This window comes from Geotrypetes seraphini, chromosome 13 (genome assembly GCF_902459505.1).
Source record: "Geotrypetes seraphini chromosome 13, aGeoSer1.1, whole genome shotgun sequence".
Classification (NCBI taxonomy): domain Eukaryota; kingdom Metazoa; phylum Chordata; class Amphibia; order Gymnophiona; family Dermophiidae; genus Geotrypetes; species Geotrypetes seraphini.
Window position 1 is genome coordinate 31,463,331 of NC_047096.1, and position 15,533 is coordinate 31,478,863.

The following is a 15,533-nucleotide window of genomic DNA, read 5'->3' on the forward strand; positions in this document are numbered from 1 at the left end:
GGAGGAGGTGGGGCCCCGGGATGAGGGTGACCGGAAGGGAGTGGTGAAAGAGGAAAAAGAGGTGGCTGGTAGGCTAAACAAGTTCTTCTCGTCGGTCTTTACAATAGAGGACACATCCAGTGTGCCAGAACCGGAAAAAATCTTCAGGGGAGATCAAGAGGGGAAATTATCATGCATGGAGGTAAGCCTCGAAGACGTTCTCGGGCAGATAGATAGATTAAGAACGGACAAAGCCCAGATGGGATCCACCCGAGAATACTGAAAGAGCTCAGAGATGAAACAGCAGAGCTACTGCAGCATATTTGCAACCTGTCCTTGAGAACAGGGGTAATCCCGGAGGACTGGAAGATAGCGAATGTTACACCGATCTTCAAAAAAGGATTGAGAGGCGACCCGGGAAACTACAGACCGGTGAGCTTAACCTCTGTTCCGGGGAAGATGGCCGAATCACTGATCAGGGAAGGTATCAATGAGCATATAGAAAAAAATAATCTGATGAGATCGAGCCAGCATGGTTTCTGTAAAGGCCGATCATGCCAGACAAATCTACTGCATTTCTTTGAGGGGATAAGTAAGCAATTGGACCAAGGTGACCCAGTAGACATTATATATCTAGATTTCCAAAAAGCCTTCGACAAGGTGCCCCATGAACGCTTACTGAAGAAACTGTGGAGTCACGGGGTGGAAGGGGATGTGCACAGATTGATCAAAAATTGGCTGGCGGACAGGAAACAGAGGGTAGGAGTAAAGGGGCACTACTCTGACTGGATAGGGGTCACAAGTGGTGTTCCGCAAGGGTCAGTGCTGGGACCACTGCTGTTCAATATATTTATTAATGATCTAGAAACGGGGACAAAGTGTGAAGTTATCAAGTTCGCGGATGACACAAAACTCTCCAGCAGGGTCAGAACTGTTGAGGAATGCAAAGAACTGCAGAGCGACCTGAACAAACTGAGTGAGTGGGCAAAAAAATGGCAGATGAGCTTCAATGTGGAGAAATGTAAGGTCTTGCACATAGGGAAGGGGAACTTCATGTACAGCTATAGGATGGGAGGGAGGGTACTCAGGGAAGGCAGCCAAGAAAAAGATCTGGGGGTATTGGTGGATAACACAATGAAGCCGGCGGCGCAATGTGCAGCGGCCTCAAAAAAAGCGAACAGAATGTTGGGCATTATCAAAAAAGGTATCACTACCAGAACGAAGGAAGTTATCCTGCCGCTGTATCGAGCGATGGTGCGCCCGCATCTGGAATACTGCATCCAATACTGGTCGCCATACCTCAAGAAGGACATGGCAATACTCGAGAGGGTCCAGAGGAGGGCAACGAGGATGATAAAGGGTATGGAGAACCTTTCATATGCCGAACGGTTAGACAGGCTGGGGCTCTTTACCCTGGAGAAGCGGAGACTGAGAGGGGACATGATAGAGACTTATAAAATCATGAAAGGCATAGAGAAGGTGGAGAGGGACAGATTCTTTAGACTAGCAGGGACAACTAAAACAAGAGGTCATTCAGAAAAACTGAGAGGAGACAGATTCATAACGAATGCAAGGAAGTTCTTCTTCACTCAGAGGGTGGTGGACACCTGGAATGCGCTTCCCGGAGAGGTGATAAGACAGAGTACAATTCTGGGGTTCAAAAAAGGACTGGATGACTTCCTGGAAGCGAAGGGGATAACAGGGTACAGATTGAGGTTTACCTTACAGGACATTGAGCGAATAGGGTATGGATATTTTAGGTTAGGTAGGGAACACTTTCAGGTCATGGACCTGGGGGGCCGCCGCGGGAGCGGACTGCCGGGCATGATGGATCCCTGGTCTGACCCGGCAGTGGCAATGCTTATGTTCTTATGTTAAATGGATGGCTCTTTTCTCCAAACAATTGATCAGCCACACTGCTTCTGTTGTCGACCACTGACTCAGAGACACCTCACCCTGACTAATAGCTCTTCAACCTGTCAGGCTGGCATCTAAGGTCACTATTATCCTGTCCAGTAACTTGAGATCCATGCCATGCAACAAATTGTCTCTGTTCAACCACCAATCCAGACTGTACCTCACTGTTCATCGCAGAAGGAAGCAACATGACAGTAAATCTGCCTGAGATCAACTGGACAAGAATTCTTCCTGAAGTAAGTACATATGCACTCTTATCCAAGGAACCATCATGATTGTGGCTACCATCAAGTCCAATACCTGAAAAACTTCCCAGGCCATCAGCCAGAGGCAACTGAACAGGGACCAGATTTGGGAATGGAATTTCTGAATTCTTGCCTCCAGGAGGAAGACTTTGCCCTTGCGAATATCACAGCAGACTCCCAAATACTCCTTGGTACACTACTGGACTAAACCAGGGAGCTAGTCCACCGATTCCCATTCTCTCTACCTGATAGGTACTGTCTAGCTTCTCTAAAGTGGCCTCCTGTCGAAAATGATGCATTTTTGAAAAACAGTGACAGAGTTCAAAAATGCGTGGGATAGATATGTGGAGGCATATTTTCAAAGCACTCAGACTTACAAAGTTCTATAGTATCTTTTGGAACTTTGTAAGTCTAAATGCTTTGAAAATGAGTCCCAAATTATACCTAAATAGAAAAAAAAAAATAGTTATTAACACAAACCTCAACAGATCAATAACTATAACTTCACGAGACCTATCCTTCGGATGCCTGGGAGTCTTTGACTTCCCTAAATCCTTAACCAGATTTTCCAAATCCTCACAACAACCAGCCTTTGAACAGCAACTAAACTGCACCTTAGAAGTCATGTCCACTAATCAACTTCTGAGTGCTAAGGATTTTGCAGATACCTTGACCAGATCATACACTGTATATGCCAGAAGTGCTGTACTGATCTCCAAATTCATCACCTCTTCTGAAACCTCCCCAGATTCTGTACCAGGTTGGTCTGGCAATCATTCTGCCCAGTAAAAACAGGCTCTAGCCACATAACCACCTGCAAGACCAATACACATACCTCAAAAGATCTTTTCAGAAGAGCTTCCATCCTGCAATCCTGTGGGTCCTGCAATGCTGTAAATCCTTTCAGATGAATCAAAGTCTGCTGTCATAACCAGCACATTTACCTTGGGGAGGTGAAGCTTTTCCTTTTATCTGAAGGGGAGGTGAAGCTTTTCCTTTTATCCGAAGGCACCTGATACAATCTTGCCATAACTCTGCTGATTTAAAGACCAGCATCTAGAGGCTGCTACTCAGCAACAACTATCCCCTCCAGATCTTCATGTACTGGAAAGGTCTTAGATGGCTTCTATACCCCAGCTAGAAGTTTTCCTTTCCTAGTCAATGGAACCTTGCATCTCTGACAAGCTGAGGAGCTTGATAATAATAATAATAATAATAATAATAATTTTATTCTTGTATACCGCCATACCCGTAAAGTTCTAGGCGGTTTACATCCATTAAATTAAGGTCCGTGATAGCACACGGATTTACAAAATTTTGATAAAGATACAGGCAATGAAGGTGGGGGGGGGGGGAACTTTTTTGAAGGGATTAGGTCGGGTTAAACGGTGATACAGGAGGAGGGTTGTAAGATATGATATAGCGAGAGAGAGATGAAATCGGGGGGGGGGGGGGGGGAAGGGACAGCCGAAGGGGCGGGGTAGAGAGGGAAAGGGGAGAAAAAAGGGGGCAAGGGGGATTAAAAGGTCTGTTCACGGAAAAGGTGCGTTTTGAGAAGTTTTCTGAAGCTAAGGTAGTTCAGCTCTTCCTCCAGGGGATATGTCTTCCCTAGGGAACCTTGAGCCACAGAATCCAAGCACTTCAAGTTTAGTCTGCTAACCAAGCATTGCTTTTGGATGCTCAAGGACCCCTCAACCTCCCAGGCTCCAGATACATCCACTTTTGTGCCCTTCTTCAAACAAAAGGCTTAATGGAAAAGCAGTACAATCTCAGGAGAAAATGGAGACTTCAATGTCTCCGATTCCTGCAACATGAGTACAAGAGGCTCCTCAAACAAATGTTGTGCCATGACTGAATCTAAAATGGCTAAAGTTCCAGACACTCCTACAGCTTTGTATTGCTCTGGCAGCACCCAAACTGACTTGGCTCTGATGCCAGAAGACCTCATAGATCCTAATTCCCCCTGCTCTAATTCAGCACAAGCATGGAACAGGCCATTGGATAGAGCCACAACTCAGCAAGTTCCACAGGCTACACTACACTGACCTTTTTCTGTCAGAGTAGACAAGTCTTCCAGCAGGTCTTCTGCACAGTGCTCGGTTGTTCAACCGCACACTGCACACGCTGACCTCTGGACATGATGGTCAGATCATTTCAGGCAATTTTAGGTTTTTTTGTTATTGTTGTTTTTAAATGCTGCTAGCAGTTGTTTAGTTCTGGAGACACTCAAGAAACCTCTCTCAGGGTGAAGCGGAGAGGAAGCTAAGGCACAGCTCCAGAAAGATGGTAGGTGGAAGGGACCTGAAGTATACACCATAGGAGTCAGCTCTGTGGGTGCTTGAGTATCCTCAATATTGAACAAATTCTTGGACTGTGTACAGAGAAAGGTAATTTCCATTGAGTATATCACCTCCAATCATTTTGAAAAGTCGGCTCCTATGGTGTATTCCCCTGGGCTAAAGGAGAAGCCAGATAGAGCCTATACATCCCAAGGACCTGAGAACAGAATGACAAAAGCTTGCTTGAAACTGGAACTCTTTTTCTAATTTTTTTTTGTTTCTGGAGTCAAATTTGGTGACCCTAACAAGGTCTCACCTACCATCTGCTGGAGACTGAAATACAGTACTGGCTTTTCAGGGCTGCACAGGACCTTTAAAGGATGATGCTATAAATCCAGTCTCCATCTACTGGTAGAAAAGCACATACCCACCTTTCAGAAATGGGAAGATAAAGAAATTAACTTCACTCTTTATATCCCTTGTTGCTTGAATTAATAAATAAATTCTTTCAATCATCCCTTCCCTTGTAATAGCATAAGACCTGTAGTAATTAATCATATGCATTTGAATCTCTCTGACAAGTAACTGCTTCTTGGCTTGCTCTGACATTACACAGGTATGGAAATAACACAGTGACGCCACTTCTGTATCTATGAACAGAAGAAAAGAGGTAAAAGCAATAAATGTGGCAACACCAGTTGCAATGCAATTATACTCACTATCTGCAGAAGTGGCATGGGAAGTAGGGGTAGTAGGATACACTACAGGAAAAAACAAACACGAAAAGAGGTCATGACCATGAAGGCATGCTTAGTGAAAAATGGGAAGAAGGCAAACCAGCATAACTATACAAGATGTATATTATGGAGCAATTTAGCACGGAGGAGGTAGAGAATGCATGACATGGGGATGTGAGTGCAGGAATGAAGAACAAGATTTTTGCAGAAAATAATGTTGTCTTAAAACCCCACAGAAACATAATAAAATGCAGTCTGACTCCATACGAAAATAGAAACAAACAAAATTAATAATTATTTAAAAATGGCAGAAATGCTACATTAAAAAAAAAAAAGTAGCATCCTTGTGATCAAGGCTGGATTTTGCAGTCTCAAAATTATATGAACCATAGGGCTCCTTTTACTAAGCTGCGTTAGTGTTTTAATACGCGGAATAGCATGTGCTACAATGCCACACGCTAGACGCTAACACCAGCATTGAGCTGGCGTTAGTTCTAGCCGCGTAGCGTGGGGTTAGCGCGTGCTAATCTGCTTCATGCGCAAAAAATGCTAGCGCACCTTAGTAAAAGGAGCCCATAGTGTTGGGGGGGGGGGGGTTGGGTTGTGGGAGAATCCATTAGCACTTCAGAATTTCCTCTGCCCTCACCTCAACTGGCAGAAAATTCCAAGGATTAGCCAAATTCTACACCACCACTTCTAATTATAGCTGCTTAGACATACTAGAAGATGTCCTCTCCATCCTCCACTCCCAGATTTCCTACATCCTTTATAACCTTTCTGGATATTTTTGGATAGATAGAAGAAAGGTACACATCTTTACTTTAGTGCAGACCATAAGACAAGTCAAAGTAATACTCTCTTTTCTTCTTTCCAGAGAGTACTGCAATACACAAGAAAAATTAAGGTCTACCGCAAATTCAAACCATTCCATCACTCACAGAATGACATAAAGCACAGTCACTTGCCATAACAGGTGCTAACCAGGGACAGCAGGCAGATAGTCTCACATTTGGGTGACGTCATCCACGGAGCCTGGATGTAGACAGCTTCGCAAGCAGACTTGCTTGTAGAATATTAGAAAGTTTGCGACTGCCGCACAGTGCATGCGCGAGTGCCTTCCCGCCCAGTGCAGGATGTGCCTCTCCTCAATTTTCCGTGGAGCCGAGAAGTCCTATTTCAACGCTCTGCGCTAGACTCAGTGTACTTTGTGCCTTCTCTCACCACGGATTGTGTTCTTTTTAACGTCACCCACATGTGAGAATATGCTGCCTGCTTGTCCTGGGATAATCATTTTAATGCGTCCCTCCCATGCGACTATGCATGAGTAGTCTTCCAAAGAATGTCTTCAATTTGTTGTTGACAAAAATCATGTGATGAGGTCACCTATAGAAGTCTCCAAATCTGATCTTCAAGAGCCACAAAGCAGTTGCATGGTCAAAACTTCCACAGTGAATATGCATGAGATCCACTGTCCAATTATGAAAAAATCCTCAGCTTAAAGGAATTGAGATGGATATTCAAACTCAATACTTTGACTCCTCATGAATTAAATGATAGTACTGAATAGTTATCCCTTGTGGATTAGTAAGACTCATTTTTTTATCTGATTAGAATTCTACCATATGGTTTTTGCGAGTAAGTTTTTTTAGTGGGCTGCTCCTTTAAGAAATTTAGAGCTAGCCCACAATTACGTCAGGGTTTTTTTCTTTATCTGGAGCGTTATTAGGACACCGCAGCCATTTAAATTAATGGCGGATTAAGAACCGTAGAGCACAGAGAGGTTCAACCTTGATAAGAATCATTGTTTGAATTAAGGCTGTGCTTTGTTAATGATAGGAAAAACAAAGTTTTTTGGGTACAAGTGAACGCTAACGTTTTATTCTTATTTATAGTGTTAATGCATCCCCAACCCTAGTGAAGGTTTTGAAACACGTCAGCGTGGGATGTGACTGCGTTTTAAGCTAAGGGCTCCTTTTACAAAGGTGCATTAGGGCCTTAACGCGCGGAATAGCGTGCGCTAAATTGCCGAGCACGCTAGACCTTAACGCCAGCGCTGAGCTGGCATTATTCTAGATGCGTACCGCACGGTAATTTCGTGCATGTGCTAAAAACTCTAGCGCACCTTAGTAAAAGGAGCCCTAAGTCTTCAAATGAAATACAATATATATAAATAATGCAGTAGATATGACACACAATTCACTACTAAGCAATGAATGAATATAAATAAATCAGCACTTTAAAATAGGTATTGTAAAAATAAGATAACCATTGGGATTAATGAGGATTCTGGCCGGTTTGGGTTATGCTACCCTGTCGGTAATGTAAAAATCCCGATAATAAGTAACAGTTATAGAATTAGCTCTCAGTTGTGTTCCTATTATTACACGCTCCAATTTGGCAATATAGTTTGACATTTTGATTATAAGCAAGAAGTCAGCTGTTTATAAAGTGGAATGATGGCTCAATCCACTATATGCAGGCATACTATATGCATATTCATTGTGAAAATTCTAATAATTAGACTGTATTTTGGCCCTCAAAGGTTGAGTTTAGAATAATAATAATAGCTGTATTTATAATCCGCGCCATACCTTACAATTCAGGGTGGCTTATAGTTAAATTAAGAGCTGGGACATATCCAGGAATTATAAATCTCAAATGATAAAAATTTCACAGTTTAGTCTATATATTCATAGCAATGCCACTGATCACCTTCACCCTCCAGTATTTTTGGCTACAAATGGTAAATATATTGTCTCTTTTGCTATGTATTCTTCACCTTTTGGACTTGAGGCTTTGCAGTATGTATTACCACCAATCATGCTTAGTTTCAAAAAAGCGTTCTTGGTGATTCATGAGCTAGTGTCTAGACAATGTTAACTTCTGAAACACTTTTCACTTTGCTGTACATTAGTGGCTCTCAACCTAGTACTGAGAATATACCCAGTCAGTCTCGTCTTCAATAAGAAAGAAGGAATTAGGACTTACTTACTAGATAATTAGGTATCTCTGAGACCTGGTTGAAGATAACCCGTGGAACACTGTCATCCATACAATTATATTACAGTGATAGGGTGGATCTAATTGGTGGAGGGGTAGCATTATGTGTTAAAGGGGGCTCTGACTCAATCAGACTAAAAGTTCTGCAGGATATATAATACACCTTGGAATTTTTACAGATAGAAATTCCATGTGTAAACGGGAAAAGGATAGTGATAGGTGTGTACTACCGTCTACTTGACCAGAACAAACAAGCAGTACATGAAAGAGAAGTAACGTTTCTAGATGAAATCAAAGTGTTCCTGGTAGCATATGTTCTGCTAGGATTTGGAGTTGCAGTCTCTTTTATGTCAAGAGTCTTTCCTAGTAATTTCACAAGACGAAGTGGTGATTTGTCCAATGCCTTCTTTTTTTGCTGAACGTTATATCTCTATTTCATATTAATCCTTTTGTTTCTCTGTTAGCTTTCTGGAAAACAAGGGACCATGATGGCTTAAAGGAGATGTATTGATTGGATGTCTATGCGTATGGAAGTATTTGAGGATAACTAAAACTTTTCACAAGTCCTTTTATCTTTTTGTTGTATTTGGTGGTCCTTTGAAGGATGATGCAGCCTTTAAAGTGACGATAGCTTGAGGGATTAAGGAGAAAGTAGGATCGATTTCTGTAATGTATTGCTACTAAGTATAACAAAAACAAGGATACAAGCCTTACAGCTGATTCAAAATATGGCAGGAGCATATTACCCTTATGTTAAAACAAGTACATTGGCTTCCACTATCATACCAAATTGAATACAAAATTTTGATGATTATTCACCAGGCGGTCTATAGGGAAGCACCATGGTACTTGACACAAATTTTGCAGAAATATACACCAATGCGTACTTTATGTTCTCACTCAACAATGAAATTAAATACGGAAACAGTGACCAGGGTGCGTCACATGAAAACTTGGGAATTAGCAATCTCATTGGCTGATCCACAAATGTGGAATGCTTTGCCAGGTTCCTTGAGGTTATGTAGTAATAAGATGAGCTTTAAGACGTTATTGAAGACTCAATTTTTTTTTGTTAACGCTTTTTATTAATTCTTGTAGGGTTCTGGGTACAGATTTTATTTAGGCTAGGTAATTGTTTTAATAGCTAATAAATCTCCATGTTCAATTTAGGTAAACTAACTGCAGTTAACAATCCTTTATGTTTGTTAACCCCCCTCCCCCTTTTACAAAACCGCGCCAGCGTGTTTAGCACTGCTCACAGAGGTAACAGCTCCGACGCTCAAAGAATTCCTATAAGCATCAGGCTGTTACCGACGTGGCTAGTGTTGAAAACCGCACTACAGTTTTGTAAAAGGGGGGGAGGGGGTAAATTTGTTAAAGTCTGTGAACTTTTAATATGTTTGTTTTAAATGTAATCTGCTTAGGCTTGAAGCGTAATAAAAAATTTAAAAAACAAATAAATCATTTGCAGATGTCTCTCATGCAGATTCATTGTGGATATCTTGAAAATGAGATTGAGGACAGAGCTGGGAACCTCTAATGGACAACTCCACAATACGAAGAAACCTTCACTTATAGGGTTGAATCATCAGTCTGTATACTTCTTGATCAGTCTGTTAGGAAATTCTTCATGAAATACAAAAACTGACCAACACTGGAGCTCCTGTCCCGGAATCATGAGGACGCCAAAATAAGTGCTCCCTGCTGGAACCCTTGAGAAAGCCTGCTTAGGCGAAACGGGTCCTGTCGGGCACATAAGTATTGGGGCAAGCAACTTTACTACAATAAAGGATAAGTAATTAATTTGCACCAGTGTTGATCAGTTTTTGTATTTCATGAAGAATTTCCTAACAGACTGATCAAGAAGTATACAGACTGATGATTCAACCCTATAAGTGAAGGTTTCTTCGTATTGTGGAGTTATCCTATTACCTCACTTTCTGTCTTCTATTTTTGATGGTTTTAGTAACCTCTAATGGACATCAGAGTATAAAAATGTTGTAGGGATGCTTTCCACACTCACTATATGAAAAACATTGTCTGGTCAAGATTCAATCAGCAGCAGTCAGCGCTTTTATAAGAACATAAGAATAGTCTTACTGAGTCAGCCCAATGGTCCATCAAGCCCAGTAGCCCATTCTCACGGTGGCCAATCCAGGTCACTAGTACCTGGCCAAAATCCAAAGAGTAGCAACATTCCATGCTACTGATCCAGGGCAAGCAGTAGCTTCCCCCATGTCTTAATAACAGACTATGGACTTTTTCTCCAGGAATTCGTCCAAACCTTTTTTTAAAACCAGCTACGCTATAATAATAATAATTTATTCTTGTATACCGCCAAAGCCGAAATACTTCGAGGCGGTTTACAATGAGAAATACTGGACACTCAGTGAAAGAATACAATACAAATAATCAGAAATACATACAAGATTAAAAGATTAAAGATTAAAAACAGTGAATCAGGTTACAAATTGATCAAACAACCGTGATTTTACTAATTTTCTAAAAGTAAAATAAGATGGAGCACGCATAATAATATTATCCAACCAGTCATTCAGTTTACCTGCCTGAAATGCAAGAATTCTATCCAGAAATCTTTTAAAGCGACAAGCATTTACTGTTGGGTAAGCAAACATATGGATTCTGCTTGTAGGCCTGTTAAAACGGTCTAGAAAAAAATGAGAGACCAGGTACACAGGAGCCATACCAAATATTGATTTAAAACAGAAACAGGAAAATTTAAACAAAACTCTTGCCTCCATCGTTAACCAATGTAGTTTTTGATAATAGGGGGTTCAAAGAAGCTTTGGATGGGTACTTGGAAGACAAAGGGACTGAGGGGTACAGATAAGAGTAGAGGTAGATTATAGGGATGGGATTAGAGGTAAGTTACAAAATTAATCAGGGACCACTGTTCAGGCACTAGGCCTGATGGGCCGCCGTGGGAGCGGACTGCTGAGCAGGATGGACCTCTGGTCTGACTCGGCGGGGGCAACTTCTTCTTCTTTCTTCTTAGGGAGCAATATGTTCCCATTTTTTCAAACTAAAAATCAACCGAACTGCTGAATTTTGAAAAACTCGAAGCCTTTTCAGTGTTTTCTTATATGTACCCAAATAAATAATATTGCAATAGTCGAGCATACTGAACTATCTGCTTTTCATCACACCCTCTGGCAACGTGTTCCAGAGCTTAGCTATTCAGAGCTGTATTTCTGGATATCCTGACATATTCTGCCATTCTGACTGCTGCCATTAAGTGGGTGGAGGAATGTTTTGTTGTGATCAAAGAATGGATGGACATTAATCATCTGAAATTAAATAAGAACAAACCTGAAGTGTCGTGTATAGGACGTCTAAGACAGCTTGATCTGTTCCCTTCTGTATTGAACTTGGCCAATACAGTGATTTTGGTAACCAATAAATGCAAATATCTAGGTGTTATCTTGGATTCTACCCTGTCCTTTAAGCCAAAGATACGAGCAGTGGTGTCCAAAGCCATTTTTAAACTTCATCTGCTTCAAAAATTCAGGGATTTTCTCCCAGTTGAGGATTTTTGTACAGTGATAAGTGCAATTTTGATTCCTACAATTGACTATTGCAATGCACTATACTTAAGACTGCCAAAATATGCAACTCGAGCTCTGCAACTAGTGCAAAATGCAGCAGCTCGGCTAATTGTGGGGGCCTCAAAATTTGAACACATTACACCAATTTTAGTTCACCTTCATTGGTTACCTGTGTTAGCTCGAATTGAGTTTAAGGTGCTGGGTCTGATTTTTAAGACGAGACAGACTAGGCGGCTGGAAGTGATAAGCAATCTTTTTATCCTGTACCAGCCAGATCGAACACTACGTTCAAATGAACAGGTTTACTTAGAGGCTCCATCTCTGAAACAAGTGAAACTAGCAAGTCACTGTTATAGAACACCCTGCCACTGGAAGTAAGAAGAAATTTTAGGAAATTGATTAAAACGATACGGTTTGAGCGCTATTATTCATACATTTAGGTGAGTTGATATGCTGTTGATGAAGACTTGTATTTTTATACTGGATTTTACTTCTGTCACTATGTTTGATAGTGTCTGTTTTGAATGTTTTTATTGTTCTTGTATGCTAAATCATAAATTATGAGTGTATTTTATAACTCACTCAGAACTGCAGGATGCAGCGAGTAAAAATTTTTATAAATCAATAAATATATATTCAATGCCAGCCTATGGCCACATTTGGTTACATGTTGGCTGCTAATACGTATGTGGTTAAGTGCAATATTCAGCTCTTAACTGCAAAAAGTGAACTACATAAAGGCAGGACTGATTTTTATGCAGCCCAATTTAGAGTGTGGAAGCAAATTTATTTATTTTTTAAAAATATCTTTAGCCAATGCACAAAAATATATTATAAATAATTCCAATATAGCACTGTAATCTCAACACATAAAATCTTTTTTTTTTTTTTTAAGTTAAATAAATTTTTATTGAGTATTTTGAAAAATACAAGGAGCAATTCAAATACATAAGAATAAGATAACGTTTTGTATATATATGATCTATAAATATAAAATTAATTATAAAGGACCATAGTATTAAGAAAAGCTCAGAGTAATGGAGTTGTTTGTGAAGAATGTATGAGAAAAAGATGAAAGAAGACAGAGTAAAAATAAAAAGAGAAAGGAAAGAAAGAGGAAAGGTGGAGAAAAGGAAGGGAAGACAGGAGTGTCTACAAAGCAGAGCGTACATATGAATCTAAAAATGACCAGGGTGATTTCTTGCTTTTTAAATTCATGGAGATTCGGAGTGTGATTTTACTCTCATATGCATATGATTCAAGCCTAAGATACATACATAGTGAGTTCCACCAAAACGTATAATCTAATAACGAAAATGATTTCCAATTTTTCAAAATGTGCATGAGAGCAGTCACAATCATGAGTTTAGGAGGACATTTTGATTGCGCGAAGCAGGGATGTTGAGATCGAAGGATTATAATGTCCATAGAAATTTCTTCTGAGCAGTTAGTGATAGATTGTATAGATCTAATAGTATAAAAAATCCCCACCCACCCACCTTTCATCAATTTCCCAACAAGCATACATTATACTATATTATGCAATTTATCGTAACATAACTTTTTTAATTTCATTCCAAATCCACCCACCCCACTTGAGTGTGCTAAATAATCTAAAAAAGAGTAAGAAAAGGAAAAGAAAATAGTTTATGTCTATTCATCACAATAGTTTTCCAATGGCTCCCATATCTTTACAAAATTATCATAGTTCCCTTTTTGTAACACTATTGCTCTTTCCATTTATAGTGTGGAAGCAAATTTAAAAAGAGAGTGTCTGTCATGTCTATAATAACATGAAAAGCATTATTTTTATTTTTATTTTTTTTTAGTTATGTCAGAGGTCCTCCTGACATACTTTGATAAATAATATTTCAAAGTTTTAACATCTCTTTACTGGACTGTAAATCTTTTGCATCATACTAATGGCTTACAATGGACATACTGTACAAACCATGCACTAGACCAGTAATTCTCGGTGCAGTCCTTAGGACACCTAGTCAGTCTGGTTTTCAAAGTGTTAATAATGAAAGTGCATGAGATAGACCAATGGACACAGTGCATGAATATTCAGTGGATATCCTGAAAACCAAGCTTGCTGAGACTCCCCCCATGACTGAGAACCACTGCACCAAATATTTAGCAGGACCATGCACTGACTATACACAATAAAAGAGAGCTCTCAGAACGGTCACAGCTGAGGAATGCTCAAGCCTTGAAACCAGACTAAGCGGCTGAAGCATGGGGAAAACATGCCTCCCCTCCCTTTCTACAAAAATGTGCTCTATTTATTTTAACTAAGGGTGCAGTTTCAATAAAATGTTTCTATAAAACAGCATCCGAGCTATTTTCCTGACACATGGGTTTGAGTTAAACTGATGCCAGGCCAACTGTGCAGTGTGATAAAAAGTGCTCAAGATGAACGATCTTTAAACTGTTCCAAGTCTGTGTGCTGATCCAGAGGATGGTCCAACAACAACATATTTAGGGAAACGGTAAATTAAAGCAATTGCTCCCAACTAATGGCTTGGAACTAGAGGTCTGCTTGGGAACAGGGATCGCGGGAATTCCCCCATAACCCACGGGACTCCCACAGAGACCCCCCTCTGGCCCACGGGACTTCCACTGGGATGGAAGGCTTTGGAAGAAGGGTTCGTCCATATAATATAATGAATACATCAGCCTTAGTAAAAGAGGGGGTTTATAAGTTAATTACCTGAACAGAAAACAAAAAAAGGGTTCCGCCAAAGAGATTCCACAAGGAAAACAGCAAAAGAAACTGTGGAATTGATGATCCTGTAAGAAGCAAATGCTGCTTTTTATGGGGACGGGCGGGAATGGAGGTAATTCCTTGCGGGGATGGGTGGGGACGGAGAGGATTCTGACGGGGACGGGTGGGGACAGAGAGGAACCTGGCAGGGACGGGTGGGGACGGAGAGGATCCTGATGGGGACGGGCGGGGATGGGTGGGATTTCTATCCCCGTGCAACTCTCTACTTGGAAAACCCCAAGTCAGTCAGTTTTACAAAATTGCAAATGACAGATTTTCATGCATTGCCTTCATCTCATGCATTTTATTGTCTATGTCCAGAAAACCTGACTGGCTGAATGATCTCTGATTAAAGGCAAAGGCAGGGTCAACAAAATTAGGAAAAATCTTGTCAGTTTATCTGCAGAGCAGCAGTGCAGTAAAGGGGTGAGTGGGGAGTAGTCCACCCTGGGCACCATCTTGGTGGGGGCGCTGGCACCTGTCCTCCTCTCCACTCCCTCTGCTCCTTCCCTGCCCCCTACTACCGTGCACGCACGCCCTTCCCTTCCCCCTTATCTCTTTAATATTCCTAGCGTGAGCAGCAACCCCAACCTGCTGCTCGCGCCAGTGTCGGCTCTTCCTCTGATGTCACTTCCTGGACCAGTGCCTAGGAAGTGACATCGGAGGAAGAGCCGACGCTGCTGCGTGCAGCAGGTTGGGGTTGCTGCTCATGCTGGGAACGTTAAAGAGGTACGGGGGAAGGGAAGGGGGAGCGTGCGCACGGCAGGAAGGGCGTGGAAGGAGCGGATGGGGGAGGGGTGCCACTGCCCCGGGCACTTCTCACCCTCGCTACACCACTGCTACAGAGTTTATACAAGGATTACATTTCCTGAAACTTTATAGTGTTGGAAACAATCCATAGGGGGGAAAAAGGTATATATATTTTATTGTGGCCCGAAAATTAAATCTGGCTTAAAACCACAGTGATACCTTGGAATCTGAACTTAATCCATTCCAGAACCCCGTTCGAGTTCCAAAGCGTTCGAGTTCCAAGACAATTTTTC

The 15,533-nt window shown here is 41.3% G+C and overlaps 1 protein-coding gene across 11 annotated transcripts in view; it reads right to left on the bottom strand.

The window, feature by feature from the left end:
• The window catches only part of NCAM1 (neural cell adhesion molecule 1), a 462,617-nt gene that overhangs the window by 98,981 nt on the left and 348,103 nt on the right, over positions 1-15,533 (bottom strand). For 2 of the 11 annotated variants that reach the window (XM_033917704.1, XM_033917710.1), the window contains exon 16: positions 5,140-5,181. The exons of the other annotated variants lie outside the window; for them this stretch is intronic. In XM_033917704.1, the coding sequence (XP_033773595.1) occupies positions 5,140-5,181 (42 nt within the window). The remainder of the gene's footprint in view (positions 1-5,139; positions 5,182-15,533) is intronic. 11 annotated transcript variants of the gene reach the window in all.